This window comes from Leptinotarsa decemlineata, unplaced genomic scaffold (genome assembly GCF_025532065.1).
Source record: "Leptinotarsa decemlineata unplaced genomic scaffold, Ldec_3_MD MMD2_tig00026358_RagTag_RagTag, whole genome shotgun sequence".
Taxonomy (NCBI): Eukaryota; Metazoa; Arthropoda; class Insecta; order Coleoptera; family Chrysomelidae; genus Leptinotarsa; species Leptinotarsa decemlineata.
In genome coordinates this window covers 2235260-2252003 of record NW_027412703.1, presented here as the reverse complement: position 1 = coordinate 2252003, position 16744 = coordinate 2235260, and the positions used below count along the sequence as shown (strand labels likewise).

The window sequence follows — 16744 nt, the reverse complement described above, 5'->3', positions numbered from 1 at the left end:
TTCCACCAGGAATCAGCATTTGCTGAATACTCCTCAAAACAGATTGAACCTAGCGCAAAACGGTCCTCTAAGCATCGGAATTCGAATTTTCATTAAAATTCCCCAAAACATCACAGATGAACCTACCTATTTCAGATTAAAGAAGTCACTGAAAAAAATACTAATTGAGGGTGCATTCTATACTTTGGAAGAATTTTTTAGTATACAGTGCATTTCTTTAATGCCTCCCCCCTTTTATTTTTAATGGGTCAACTCAAAAAATTGAAATTTGGAATAATGAAATTAATGCATGAATACTTTATTTTGAAGTGAAATTGACAGATGAAACTTTCAAGATGGTGACTGGGCGCCATCTGGGGAAAAAAATTAAATGGAAAGGGGGGGTTTTGTGACACATCATTCTGAAGCTCCTGATACTTCACAACCCTAGAATATGAAGTCAATATCTTCACCTACTACAAAATGGCGGAACATTTAATAATTTCCTGAAGACAAACACATTAATATCGATATTTCTAGAAATTATCCTTTTTAATAATAATAATAATAAATATACTTTATTGTCTGAAGATACAATAATCTTATCGACAAAGTGCAGACATTCATAAAACTTTGTATATCATGGTTCACATGATATTGTCAATAAAATATAGGACTATCAATTAATTTAATTTTCAATTGGTTATAACTAAGTATTAAAATAAATAAATTAAATAACACATATAACAAATAACATACTGAGCTGATGTTAGACGTCAGTGAACACTGTCTCAAAAAATTCCGTAATATTATATAAAGCCAGATCCAGAAAAGAAGTTTTCAATTTTTTTCTGAACACAGCATATGTTTCAGAATGTTTTATTTCTGTTGGCAGATGATTGAATATTTTGGCAGCGTTATATATGCAAGAATTTTTTATTAAATTTGTTTTTGGGATTGGAAGTTTTATGTCATTTCTCTGGCGGGTGATTCCATCAGCGAACTTGTAAAGTGTTTTGTTTTTATATACTAGACAGGCAGTTTCGAGAATGAACAAAGAGGGCAGAGTTAACAACTTACGAGTTTTGAATAGTTCTTTACAAGATACCCTGGGAGACGCCTTACAAAGATAGCGAATTGCACGTTTTTGAAGAACAGAGATTGAGTTAAAATGTACTTGATTACAGCCTCCCCAGAAAGCGATTCCATATCGAATGTACGATTCGATCAAGGCATGATAAACCTGCATTGCTGTCGCTGTACCTAGTTCATTTACAACGATGCGTAGTGCATAACCACCCGAGGCGATCCTTGAACCTAGCTGTTTAACATGATGCTGGAAGTTTAGTTCCCCATCCATGTGCACCCCTAGAAACTTATTACATGCATTATTTCTTGTTGCACCATCACCCAGAGGGATATCCGGCAAGGCACAGTGGAATGATACGCAGTTAGTTTTTTTAATATTGAAGGAGAGTAAATTAGCATCGAACCACTTTTTGATCTTTTTAATCCCTAAAACTATTTTTGAGTACAAGTTATCAGCATCTTTATCGTACCATAGAATGGTAGTGTCATCAGCAAAGATTGTGAAAGAACCGTCGGTTGTAATATTTACTAAGTCGTTAAAATACAGTAAGAACAAAATTGGTCCCAGCACTGAGCCCTGAGGAACCCCACACTCGACGGAACCTCCATCTGAGAGCCTATGCGTTCTCACAATCTGAGTTCTCTGTTTAAGGTACGATTCTATCCAATCATAACTCTGTTTTCTGAAACCATACTGGTTTAGTTTACGCAGTAGAATTTTATGGTTTACACAGTCAAATGCTTTTGACAGGTCGCAAAACACCGCCGCACATGCGTCTTCACGGTTTAGTGTAGTGTAAAGTTCATTAAGGAAGACAAACATGGCATCTCCAGTTCCTTTCCTAGCCTGAAAGCCAAATTGCTGCCTATTTAGAATTTTATTTCTTTCCACGAACTCCATTATTCTTACCTTTACTAGTTTCTCAATGATTTTACCAAGAATTGGTATAAGCGATATTGGCCTATAATTGCAAGGGTCATTAATATCACCACCTTTATAGATTGGAATTACTATAGTGGTTTTTAGGAAGTCCGGATATGTTCCCGTCACAAACGAGTTGTTAAAAGAGAAGTTAAAAATTTGCTCCTGTCTAAGGCTTATTACAGTGTCAGTGAATTCCTTTTAGACGACTTTAGCTGATTGCGGTCCAGACTTTCATCCTGATTTTATTATTTTATTATACATCCAATTTTGACTAATCTTGTTTTTTTTTCTTTATATTTTATACATTTTTATACTTTAAAACTACTGAGATATTTTATCTTAATGTATGTTTATTTTCTTTATACTATTTTAACGTGTTGTACTGACATGTCCTTACGTTGTTAATGTCTCAAAGGATAAATAAATATTATTATTATTATTATAATAAGTTGGACTAGTAATTCTAAAACGAAAATAGGCATGTTTTCAATGATACTAACTGAGATACTGTCATACCCACAACACTTTTTGTTTTTTATGCTACTAATAGTAGCCATAAGTTCTTGTAAATTGGTGTTATATAATATCAAGTTTTCGGATATTTTGATACTATTCATATAGATCAAGGGATCAGGGGAATCTGGAATGCTTATGGATAGTTTTTTTGCTATGGCCATATCTGCCATATGGCAATTCCAACAACCCGATAAGGTTTGTTAAGTTATTTTTTGTTAATAAAAACATCAAAAAATGTCAGTACATCAATGAACATCTTTGTTCAGTTAGAATATTCTCATTTAGTTTTCGGTTTTACAAGCAGAAAAATATCACGTCAACAATCTCTAAAATGATCAATTGTCGTCCATTGGAAGAAGAAATTGAAGCTATTTTTATTTACGGTGCGACACGTTTTCACGAGACCGAAAGGATTATCAATAAACGTTTTCCGAATCGTCCTATCTGTAGAAAATATTTGAGGGAACTTGTATCGAAATTCACAACTACTGGTAGAGTATATAACAAAAAGCCCCCAAGTTATCCGTCCATTCTGTAAGAACAGCAAGTGTAAATGATTGGTGAGATGGTAGTAAATCCTGAACAGTTTACTTATTCCGTCGCAAATGTTTGTGATGTGCTTCCTTCTATTGTGTGGAGACTTTTGAAGAGAAATAGGTATCATCCATACAAAATTGAAATGGTATACCAATTAAGTGAAGATTACCCTGATCAAAGAACAGAATTCTGCGAAATCATGACGGAAACGATTGCAAGGCATTCTACCTATCTCCAAAATATTTGTTTTAGAAACGAATGTAAACTTTTTAAACGGCAATGTTTACAGACAAAATTGTCGTTATAGGAGTGACACCAACACGGGAAACACAAACCCAATATCCAGAAAAAATTAACGTTTGGGCAGGAATATTGGGAAACTATATTGTAGGACCTCTATTTATTGATCAAAATTTAACAGGGGAACTGTATTTGAATATGCTGGAAACTACTGTTGACCCTCCCATCATTGAAATCGTAGATTTCGATATGGATATTTTTATTCCAAAAAGATGGAGCACCACCACATTACTTCAGACAAGTAAGAAACCATTTGGATACTACTTTTCCCGGTCGTTGGATTGGCCGTCGAGGTCCTACAGAATGGCCAGCCCACTCGCCAGATTTGACACCTTTGACTTTTTTTTTGGGGCTATTTGAAGCAAAAGGTGTACGAAACTGAACCTGATTCAATATTGGATATACGGCAGAGAATAATAAATATTTGTAGAGATATTGACGTTACTGTGTTCGTGAAATATCGGATAGGATGTTCATATGTCAAGAAGTTTAAGGCAACCATTTCGAGTATCTTCTGAAATGACCCCAAGCATATTACCTCACATTATGTAGTTGAATGTCAATGTATTCAGGCAATTATTGTAGTAGTTGAAAATATTGACATTATATTCTAGGAGCCTCAAAATGATGTGTCACAAGACTCCCGTTTCCATTTACTTTCCCAGATGGCGCCCAGTCGCCATCTTGAAAGTTTCATCGGTCAATTTCACTTCAAAATAAAGTATTCATGCATTATATTTCGTTATCCCAAGAAAGAACGAACAAAAGATTATACAATCCTTTTACTCAGGCTATAAAAGTCTTCAATGAATTACCTGTCCATATACATGAGTTGCCGGGCTATAGTTCATTCATCAATAGTTTAAAAGAACATCGGAGCCTCGAGGCACATGTCTGATACGTTGATACTATGAGCTTTGTAGTGGTTTACTAGTTTTTGTGTTTCACTTGTCACGTTTGTGAATCACGAGACCAGCATTTCTGCTGATTAGGGAGAATAACAACATATTTTATATTTATAGTGTCTTAACTATGTTGAACAGTACGCTGTTGTTATATTTTTAATTAAAAAAAAACTCTCAAAGAACTCTACCACTGAAATATCCAAGAACTAAAATTGTTAGGACTGTGAGTCTGAGCGAGATTAGCGGAAGGTTAATACAATTTTCAGTTTTTACCTGGAGCCAATGGAACTTTTGTCCTAAAAATGCAAGGCTGAATATCCATATTACTATTGTTCTCACGCTGTCAAGTACCATTCTTGTAGTGGCAGATAACTCTTTGGTAACGCTTATTCCAGCAAAATTGAAAAATGCAATTGACGTGATGGTTCCTGAAAAATACATGTGTGGCATGAATTGATTGTTTGGAACACAACTCTTACAAAATGTTTAACCTTTGATTTTCCCACAATATTATTTGCTGTGCTAGTAAAGGGATATTATCAATCAATATACTTTATTGTCTTAAAAAAGATTGACAAAGTCTACGACCATATATATATATATATATATATATATATATATATATATATATATATATATATATATATATATATATATATATATATATATATATATATATATATACATATATACATATATAGTATAGCTGAGGCACCAGAGAGAACAATAAAGCTGAAAATCCAAATTATATTAAATTATAATCAATATTATATTAAACATTCTTTTGAATTTTCTATTTTCATGCAAGGAATGAAACTACCTAAAAATTTCGAAATTATAAGTTTGGATGTTATATCACTTTTTAGTAACATACCAATAAATCTGGTAAAACACAGCATTGAAAGACATTGGAATATTATTACTAATCATACCAAATTAACAAAAACAGCCTATTTTAGCCCAGTATGTGATGGATGATTTATTACATGAATGTATTCCAAAATTATCATTTCAGTTTCCTTTTTTAAAAAAGTTTGTGGATGATATAATATGTGCTGTACCTTTTGACAAAATTGATGATATAAAAACCATTTTTAACAATTACAATCCATCTATTCAATTTACCATAGAAAAAGAAAAAAACAAAACAGTACCTTTTTTAGATACTCTTTTAATCAGGAAAGATGATAACTCTGTTATTTTAGATTATTTTACTAAACCCACTAATTCAGGCAGATATATAAACTATTTATCCTGCCATCCACAAAAAATGAAAATTAATTTAGTTCTAGGTTCAAAAAATCGAATAGAAAAAATTTCTCATCCTCCAAAATTTCTAAATAAATTGTTATATAATACTTCATCTAATATCATCAACATCAGAGAGAACAATAAAGCTGAAAATCCAAATTTCAAATACTTTTCCATTCCTGTCCCTGAATTGTCCAGCAAAATCATAAACGTATTTAAACAAGAACAGAATATAAAAATTTCACAAAGGAAAGTTAAACCCTTAACTAAACTACATTCAAAATTGAAAGATGAAGATCCGTTATTTGAAGTCTTATGTAGTTTACGAAATTCCCTGCAACAATTGTGATAAGATATATATAGGTCAAACAAAAAACAATTTAAAAACCCGCATAGCTCTTCATAAAAGTAATTGTAAAAATTTAAAACGAAATTCTTGTGCACTCACACAACATGTTCTAGATAATGATCATTCAGCCAATTATACTAACACCAAAATTCTCCATTTCGAACCAGATTCAAATAAAAGGCAATTTCTGGAAATGGCTGAGATCAAAATTAAAGAAAACAATATCAACAAAAAGACAGACATTGACAACCTCAGCAAAATTTATTCATTTTTACTAACAAAAAATATAAATCTGAATACATCCTGTAATATTAACACAGTATAAATCCCCATAATAAACGATAATAAAAAATTTGAAAAAGTATTTCACATTATTCAATGTCAAAAAGTTGTCATTTTGATGTTGAAGACTTCTTTCAAAATTGAAATTTCCAAATTGAATATTCTCACATAGCACAGGTATTCTGTTTTATCCGTTATTATGTTATATATATATATATATATATATATATATATATATATATATATATATATATATATATATATATATATATATATATCATCACATCACATCAATTGATGACTGTATTCAAAAATTATCTTTCCGTATTCCATTCATCAAACGTTTTGTAGATGATTTGATTCTAACCATATCTGCAGATGGAAAAGAAGAAATTTTGAATCTATTTAATTCATATGATCTCAATATCCAATTCACTATTGAAGAGGAAATAAACAACTCAATTCCTTTCCTCCTTTCCTGAATGGTACAGAAAACCAACATCAAGTAATAGATTTATTAATTACCATTCCTATCATCCAAATAAAATGAAAATCAATTTAATAAAATCATTGAAAAACAGAATCATCAAAATTACCCATCTCGATTTACGAAACCAAAGTTTGTCTAATTTCAGTAAAATTCTGATCCTAAATCTTTAGTAAACAGAATTTTATTTTGTGAAAGAACAAACTTTCAAAATAATAATGAAGAAGTTGAACATAACAACGTTATACCTTCATTCATATATAAATCACTCCCATATATTCAAGAATTGACACCAAAATTAATTAATGTATTCTGAAATAATAACCTCAAAATATCTAAAACAAATGTCACTTCTATATCTAAATTATACAGTAAAGTAAAAGCTCCAATTTCAAATAAACAAAAATCCAATTTAGTATACAAAATTTCTTGTATGGATTGTTCTAAAACATATATAGGACAAACATCTAGACCTCTAAGTAGTTGCATCACTTCCCATAAGAGCGACTGTAGACGAAATGTTAATTCTTGTGCATTAACAGAACATGTTAATTCGGAGGATCATAAAATGAATTTTGAAAATCCAAATATTTTAGATAGAGAAACCAATACAACTAAAAGAATATTTTTGGAAATGATACATATTAATAACGAAGAACATTCAATGAATAAACGAACTGATATTGATAGTCTTAGCAAAATTTACACGTACCTACTGAAATATGATAAAGAAAATAAAAAATCTAGTAATTCGAGTATCATTCAGAATTTTCCCACTTGACATTGTCAGCCAAAATTTTTTATCAACTGTCATTTATTAATGTTTTTCTATCTGTTTTTGAACCATTTTATATTTTATTCTCACGTTAGTAAGTTCTCCATATTTATATATTTTTTACAAGATATATAATCTTATTATTGTAGTTGTCCCGACGAAGGTGTGAAATATACCGAAAGCTTGACATATAACAAAGAGTTTTCTTTGTAACAGCCCAGCTATTGACTGCAACCTCACGAATTAAATCGATTTATAGTTAATCCAGTCACTAATTATTCTGTTATATATATATATATATATATATATATATATATATATATATATATATATATTATGTCCTTTTTATATTACAGCCCTCGATAAAGCTAATAAACATTAGCGAAAGCTCGGGCAGCTAAAAAGAGTAAATATTTATTCTAATCAGACCGAATCCCCGAAAAACTACTATTCTATACATACATACGGTCGTTACACTATCAATTATATATATATATATATATATATATATATATATATATATATATATATATTCTGGAGTTCCTCAGGGTTCTATCTTGAGCCCATTGATATTACTTTCATACATGAATGATCAACATTTTCATCTGAGTTCGTACAAACATTGAATCGTTCCAAACTGGACTATGGTAGTATAGTATATGAGCACACTGAAACACTGTACTAGCTCAATCGATAGCTCAAATTACTAATCCGATCGTCGGAAATACTAACATTATCATATGCCAGCAAAATATCAGCCTATCCAAATAATCACGTATTTGCAAGAAAGTTCCAAGAAACCGAAAATGAGTCTTCCTTTTTATGAAGGGGGTTAACAGAATCCTAGCAAAACTGAATTTACCCCAACTTGAAACAATCAATCCTACCGAAATCGACACCCCCTCCACCATGGACAATACATATACCATCTACTATCCTGAATTTGAGCAATTTGAAGAAATCCGAAAACCATCCATTATTACTCAAAAACTTTTTTAAATAGTTGAAAAATTTGAAAACTTTCAGTGCATATACACTGGCGCTTCCCAATTTGAATGTGGCGTTGATGGCTGCGCACACAACCGAGTCTCTCGCTAAATTCCAAGTGACGTAGGGCTCCAGGGAGCAGAACCAACAGCAAATTGGATAATCGTCTCAGACGCTTTCAGCGCTATTCAGTCACTGTAACAATTATATTGATTGAGATAGAATTGGGATTGGGTTAAAATTAGCAATTAATCAAAGGAAAAACTCAAATGTTCAGTTCCTCTGGTGCCCATCACATCGGAATAGAAGACAACAAGATTAGCAAAAGCAGCAAGTGGTGATACATCTACTCACCAAATAATCAAAATTATTTACCGAGACATGAAACCAGCACTGAAAAAAAAACCTCACGTATCCTCACGTATCGGGCACAGATTTCTCACGCACAGTTATCTACTCACAGGAGAACAAGTATCAATGTGTTATATATGACATACTAAACTGACAGGCGTTTATATTCTAACAAAGTGCCCACTATACACAAACGAGAAACTTCAACATAATCTGGCAAATAACTTGAAAACTATATTGAGTGATGAATAAGATACTCAATTAGATACTCAATAAGATACTCAATTATTAAAATTCCTCAGTGACATATATCTACTGAACAAAATTTGAGTGATATTGTAACAACCATAACAATCTGTAAATGACATATAGCTAATGACCATCTGCTTCAAAAATGGCAGCTTTTGAAAGTCAAAACCTGGGTGAACTAGACATTATAGTCCAGTCATTATAGTAAGTTCACCTCGGAATTCGAGATACCCAGCTGTAAGTCTGTAAATACTTGTATATTGACACCCTAAAAGTTGTCTCAAAACCTACATATGGTAGGGTGTAAGCAACTATTAAATTTCAAGGTCAAAGGTCACAAAAATCGGTTTTTTTGCGCTTTTTTTGGAAATATCTCATTTCCTATGGGTTTTTTTGCTATTTGTATTTATTATCAATATTGTAGAATACAAAATTCTCTACAAATTTTGTTTAAAAAAATTTTTTATACGGTGAACCGTTTTCGAGATAGAGGGCAGAGAGCACGCGGTCACAGCATCACTTCAGGTCAACCGGTGCCTCCGGTCGAAAACGCGCCATATATAGTTGATGAACTATCGATAAATCAATGATTATAAATATTTGTCAATTTTTATTAACTATTATATTATATTTTATCATTTTTTTCCTAACTTATCCACTTTTTATTCAGTATTAATTTATTTAACTTGGCTTGGCTTGGCCAAACCGCTTGGCTACCGACGGTCGGTCGGTAGCCAAGCGGTTTGGCGTGGGTGCTTTGTTCACTCACTCGAATTGATTGCCGTGTTGGTCGGTGGTTCAAGCCCTAGTCTGAACGATCGATCTTCACTTGCTATCGTCCAACCCGTGTTAGGAATCACACGTTAAAAAGGTAAGACCCCGTTAATCCTTAGCTCGCACAAGTTTCGACTTCTGAGGGTTGTCGTTCGTAGGGGTGCGACAACTGGTTAACGGAAAAACAGATTTCAAACAGATTTTTTAAACTTACCTGCCCATGTAATTGCAGAATTGTTAATGAAAATATGGGAATTATATTTGAATTTTAACCTAATTAATATTTATAACTTCTTACATGATGAAAAAAAAAACAAATAAATTATGAATTAATCTTTTTATTAAAAAATATCATTGAATACATTTATTTTTATTGAAAGTAAAGAAATGGAATAAAGGGTACAAATTATAATTTTATTCATCTTCTTCCTCTTCATCGTCGTCTTCTGGCTGCTGGTAAATTTCAAACTGGTCTTCATTATCGTCTTCAATGACATTTGTCTCAAGTTCTTCCATGATTTCGGGGTCAAAGGTTCCATCTTCGTTAATGTCGCTCTGATATGGTAGAGCATTGAGACAAGCTTGCCCATTACATTGGCCACAAGCTAAAGAACATTGCAAGCCCGCTTTCCTGCATCCGCATCGCGAACCACAACCACTCTTGCAGTTGCAGAAAATTGTATTTAGTAAATCTTCTGGAGCAGGTCGTAAAATTGTCATGATAGGCTCCAGAAAATCGTTTCACATTGCCCAACCCCATACCTGGGGTTCCAAATCATGTCCTAACCAAGTTTGAACTTGATAATATACACGGTTGAAATGTTGATGAGCAGCTGCACTTGTTGGTGGAATATTTGAAAGCTGCACAGGTTTATTAAGTTTTGTAGACTTGACGTAATGCATATAACGAAGATGATCGAGACTTTTCACAGATTTCGGAGCATTTTAGACTGCCAATAAGGTTTGAGTTCCACTCTCTAATAATCTCTGGGCCGAACAATTTTCTTCCTCAAATGCTGCAGCTAGTTCATCCAAATTTGTCAGTTTCTCAAAAACTTTTAAAAATGATTTTTTTCCTTTTTTAAAAAGCGCAGAAGTTGTGTCACAGCCACTTAATGCGTGCAGAAATAAAATATGTTTTTTAGAATGAGGAAAATTATCAAAACTTTTAGTCGAGTATATCTCCGTTTTTACATTACCTTTCCCAACTTTTTTAAAGAAAATTTATTGTTTGTAAGACAGTGTTCGCCCAATTAAAATGACAAGTAAATCAATATCTTGTCCTATTATAACTGCAGTTTTTTTAGACTTTGATTCTTCAATTGCAGTTTCATCAATAAGAACATCCGCATCATCTCTGGCTTGTTTAGTAGTAATATTTGCAGCTTGTAATTTTTCAATTAATATATTAATGAACTTATCTTTGTTATTTCGATTTGATAAGAATTTTTCTTGAGCAACTGGTACAACCATTGTTTCATCGAAACAAACTTCATACGTTTTTGAAAGTGCAGCAGTTCTTCTCTGCTGCTCCATAGCTTTTACGTTCTTACTGTAGTCTGAATATCCGTCAAATACAACAATTATTTTGGAACTGTAATGCCTTTGTAAGTAATTCATGTATTTATCAAAAATAATAGAAAAAGTATCTTCTCTGCTCCATACAACATGATGAAGAAGAAATCCGCCATCAATAATGAACGTCACATTATTTTCATTGGGAACAAAATCAACTGGGCTCATGTTGTCATACAATGACGATTTTGTTGTTTTTCTCATGCCATCATTATCAAATAGAGCTGTTGGATACGGACTCAATTCATATTGAAGATATTCTTCAAGATTACTTTCAAATTGTTTGCTGACAGTAATTCTTTGGAAGAGTAATAATGGATCCACTGCAACTTTACAATCATTTTTACAGATTTGTTAACACTGGAAAGCGGCATTACTTTTTCGGAGCGTTTAAACTTCATTTCATTAAATGATAAGTCGGTGATCTTCTTCATAGACTCTAATCCAATTTCGTAAGCTCTGTGGCAGTTAATTTGCTCATTTCCAACAATTCCAGAAGCTATCGATATTAACTGCGTAGTATTTGGAAAAGGATCATGGAGTTTAAACCAATCAAATAGTATATTTACGTCAGCATTGTCTTTTTTCACTCTTGAGTCTCTGGAATCTACGTGTTGCTCGGTCGACTCCAAGGAGATATTACAGAACTTCTCCATTTCCTTACAAATAGTATTTGTGGCGAAAATAGCATATACCTATTTACACAAAACACTTTCTTTCGTACTTCAACCACGAGATACTCCTCGTTCGGTTTTCATGGATTTCATGAGACTTTGTTCGATGACCATATCTGTCCATGTACCTAAATTATATTTTTCTGTTCGTTTCACTGTGAAAAATCCATTTCTGAAATTCTCATAAGTTTGCTTATCAGTATTATTTAATAGATATAGATTTAATGCATGAAGAAAATGATAAAATAAAATATAATAGTTAATAAAAATTGACAAATATGTATAATCATTGATTTATCGATAGTTCATCAACTATATATGGCGCGTTTTCGACCAGAGGCACCGGTTGACCTGAAGTGATGCTGTGACCACGTGCTCTCCGCCCTCTATCTCGAAAACGGTTCACCGTATAAAATTTTTTTTAAACAAAATTTGTAGAGAATTTTGTATTCTACAATATTGATAATAAATACAAATAGCAAAAAACCCATAGGAAATGAGATATTTCCAAAAAAAGCGCAAAAAACCGATGTTTGTGACCTTTGACCTTGAAATCTAATAGTTGCTTACACCCTACCATATGTAGGTTTTGAGACAACTTTTAGGGTGTCAATATACAGCTGGGTATCTCGAATTCCGAGATTCTTACCTAATTTAAGCTTAAATGACTGGATTATTAATAAAGTATTAACTTTTGATAGATATTCTTAAAAATAAATTAACACTAAACAGAAATTGTGATTTCCACGATCATGAGACAAGAGGATGTGATTTGTTGAGGGCAAGTAGATTCAGACTGAAAAAGTCAAGCAGAAACTCTTATCGACATTAACTTCTACAATATTCTACCTCCACATATCAAAAAGTTGAATCAATACTTGTTCAAAAGTATCTGAAAGACCTATTGATTACAAATTGTGTTTACTGACGAGTATATAGCTGTCTTATCCAAAGAAACACAAATAAACAGCGAAGCAGTATAATATACATTTCTGGGTAATAATGTATGTGTGTATATGTAGCATATCTTATTTGTATACATCTAAAAGATCAATGAATTATCTTTTCTTCCACATTCTAACTTTTTAGTGAGTCCCATGATATTTCATTAAGGTTGTTCAAGAACCAGTCATTCAGCCAAATGATAGCAGCGCCCAATGTTGGAATTATCACATGGATCCATTTTGTTTCTAAGATAATACAATCCCTTTGACCAAACGCAAATCTACTATGAATGTATAGGAATTACATTACAATTACAAATTTTTCTAAATTAGTCTTAATCATTACTTTCTTATTAGTCAGTTTAAAGTCCATTTCTTTAGATTTGTTTACTGCCAGTCTTTAAGCATAGACCACTGACTAATAAGAAAGTTTTTCTTCCTTATTCAGAGGAATCGGGCAAATTTCGGATATGCAGTTGGTTAGTACCTCGTCCACTAGATGGAGTGACATTTTGTTGTTCGCTCCAACTTCGGAAAAGGAATGAAATATTCTGAAAGAATTCCCATTTTCATTTATGGAATATCATTGACTTTAGGTCGATAATGGCCACTATCTTGCACTGACGAGGGACTAATGAGCCCGAAACCGGTCTGCAAGTGTGCCCGTTCCAAAATTGGCAGTCGACTCTTTCAGTTGTATGGCCAATGGCATATGCTGGAAATATTCTGTGAAGATTCCTACACTGACGCCTGTCGGATATATTCCAACGCCTTTCGTGGTATTAGCCAGGGGAGTAGTTGTTTTCTGATAGTCGTCGATTCATTCAACCTACTTTGTAGGTATATCCGAGACTGGTTTGAACGTTTAAAGTTCATTTCTTTAGATTTAATAATTACTGTCAAAAAATGAATACATTTTCATATTTAGTCAATATGCCAATTGTTTCTTACCTAATACTGCCACTGTGAGTTGCCAACTGTGTCCAATTTGTACAAAAGCATCAATAGCATCCTCTAAGCGGTCACCAACATTTTGAGTTACAGGAGGTCCGGCGCGAATAAAATAAAATGGAATTTGTAGTAAACCGAGAACAACAAATCCAAATAATCCTGTTTGAAAAAATAGGAATTAACGTATGATGCCAATTAAAAAAAATATATATAGTACCTTCCCACCCAACTGCTTGCAATGGTGGGATGTCTTGTCCAGAAACAAATTTCTCCTCAACGACCATCTGAATCGATTGAATTATCTGAGCAATAACAATCAACATATCACCTGAAAAACAATATTTTGAGGTTATTTTTGGAAGAAAACTCACACAAAACGATACACTTGCATATTTTGAGTTTATGTTCTAAGTGGTTTCTGTTCCCGTTGATTTTCTTTACTGGAAAAACTCCATCGAGAAAAATATATACAGGAAAAGTAGAAAGGTACGTCAGGTGTATAAAATAAATATTTATTTTTGACAGCTAAGCTACTGGATCTCAGCAAAAATGAATTGTGTATTGTTACATATCTCGATAAATTTAATTTAGAGCATTTTTAGATTCATTCCTGTTTATTTTTTCTAATTCAGTTAGTTTTTGTTTTCAGATAAGCGATCACATGGTCTTTTTTGTTTGTTTATTTATTGATGAAGAATAATGATCATGCATATTTTTATTAGTATTATTACTATTTCAAGTTGTACAGGAAACAATTTCAAAAATAATAGATACAAAAGAGCTTGGAAAAGGAGATAAAGTCGCACATTAAAAGTCTGACACTCATTATAATTAGTCAAAAATTTGGACAGTGCATTTCAATGTCCCCACTCTTTTATTTTTTGAACGGGCCAACTCAAAAATTTGAACAAAAAATTTGAATTAAATGAAAAGGGGGGGGGGGGTTTGTGACACATCATTCTGAAGCTTCTGACAAATACTTCACAACCCTAGAATATGAAGTCAATATCTTCACCTACTACAAAAGGCGGAACTAATAATTGCCTGAATACAGCGACATTCAACTACATAATATGAGGTAACAAGCTTGAGGTCAGTTCAGAAGATGCTCGAAATGGTTGCCTTGAATTTCTTGACATATGAACAGCCTATCCGATATTTCACGCCGAACCTTTTGGGAACTCAATATCAATATCTCTACAAATATTTAATATTCTCTGCCGTATATCCAGTAATGAAGCGGGTTCAGTTTCGTACGCCTTTTACCTCAAACAGCCCCATAAAAAAGTACAAAGGTGTCAAGTCTGTCGAGCGGGCTGGCCATTCTGTAGGACCTCGACGGCCAATTCAACGACCGGGAAAAGTAGTATCCAAATAGTTTCTTATTTGTCTGGAGTAATGTGGTGGGGCTCCATCTTGTTGGAATACAATATCCATATCGAATTCATTAGGATTCGCTTCGACGATTTCAGTGATGAGAATGTCAACAGTAGTTTCCAGTATATTCAAATACAGTTCTTCTGTTAAATTTTGATAATGAATAGAGGTCCCACAATATGGTTTCCCAATATTCCTGACCAAACGGTAACTTTTTTCTGGATATTGGGTATGTGTTTCCCGGAAAACGTAAGGGTTGGTGTCACTCCAATAACGGCAAACAACAAGTAACTTAACAAACCTTATCGGGTTGTTGGAATAGCCATATGGTAGATAAGAGAAGATGGAAAGAAAAAATGAGTAATCATCTGTATACTATAGCAGTATCACTGGATCTAAAACGGGCTTTTGAAACAGTAAATAGAGAAATATTATTAAAAAACTAAATAAATATGGTGTAGAGGGTAAAGTATTCAATTGGATCAGAGGATACCTCACAAATAGAAAACAGACAACAAAAATTTGTGACGCAATGTCGTCAGCTATTACAGTAAATCATGGAATTCCTCAGGGTAGTATTTTGGGCCCTCTATTGTTTTTAATGTATATTCGCAGATGATACTCTGATATCAGTAAGTGATGGGAATATCGTTAGAGCAGTGATCAAAATAAATGATGTGCTGGAAAGAATGGATAGATATTTGAAAATGAATAAATTGAAGTTAAATGTAAGTAAAAGTAAGGCAATGATAATTACTACACCTTATAAATATAAACAAATAAATAGTAGTAACATTAACATAGAAATAAATAATGAAAAAACTGAAATTGTAAAGGAATTTAAATATCTGGGATTTATGTTGGATATCATTTATTATTTAGTAGCCACTTTGAATATATAAAAAAAATCTTGAAAAAACTATATTTCTTTTCTAGAGTGTCCCAAAACTTGAGTATGAATTCCAGAATAACTGTGTATAAGACTATCATTCAACCTCATTTTGAATATTGTCCTACATTACTATTCTGCTTTGATCTGAATAAAATATCCCAATTACAAAAGCTACAAAATCGAGCAATGAGAATAGTATTGCGATGTAGTAGGTCAACTCCTATATCATTGATGATGGAAACTTTACAGTTATTTACTGTGGAGCGAAGACTGACGTACTTAACTATGATCTATATCTATAAAATGATACATGAACTGACTCCAACTTACATGGGTAAGTTTATTATAACTGTAAACCAAATCCACACATACAATACTAGAGGCCAGAATCATTTATATGTAAACAGGCAGAATACCTCATATAGTGTAAAAAGTTTATTTTTTAAAGGATCCATTCAGTACAATAGTTTACCACAATATGTTAAAGAGTCAAGAAGTATACCAGAATTCAAACAAAATTATATTTTGTATCATAATTGAAAAAAAAATATTCCACCATTATTCTATACTGTATT

At 32.6% G+C, this 16744-nt stretch overlaps 1 protein-coding gene across 1 annotated transcript in view; it reads right to left on the bottom strand.

Annotated features, from left to right (window-relative positions):
- The window catches only part of Tango9 (Transport and Golgi organization 9), a 34967-nt gene that overhangs the window by 3488 nt on the left and 14735 nt on the right, over window positions 1-16744 (bottom strand). The window contains exons 5-7 of the mRNA XM_074184875.1: window positions 14118-14228; window positions 13901-14059; window positions 4525-4679 (exon numbers count right to left, since the gene is read on the bottom strand). Of these exons, the coding sequence (XP_074040976.1) occupies window positions 4525-4679; window positions 13901-14059; window positions 14118-14228 (425 nt within the window). The remainder of the gene's footprint in view (window positions 1-4524; window positions 4680-13900; window positions 14060-14117; window positions 14229-16744) is intronic.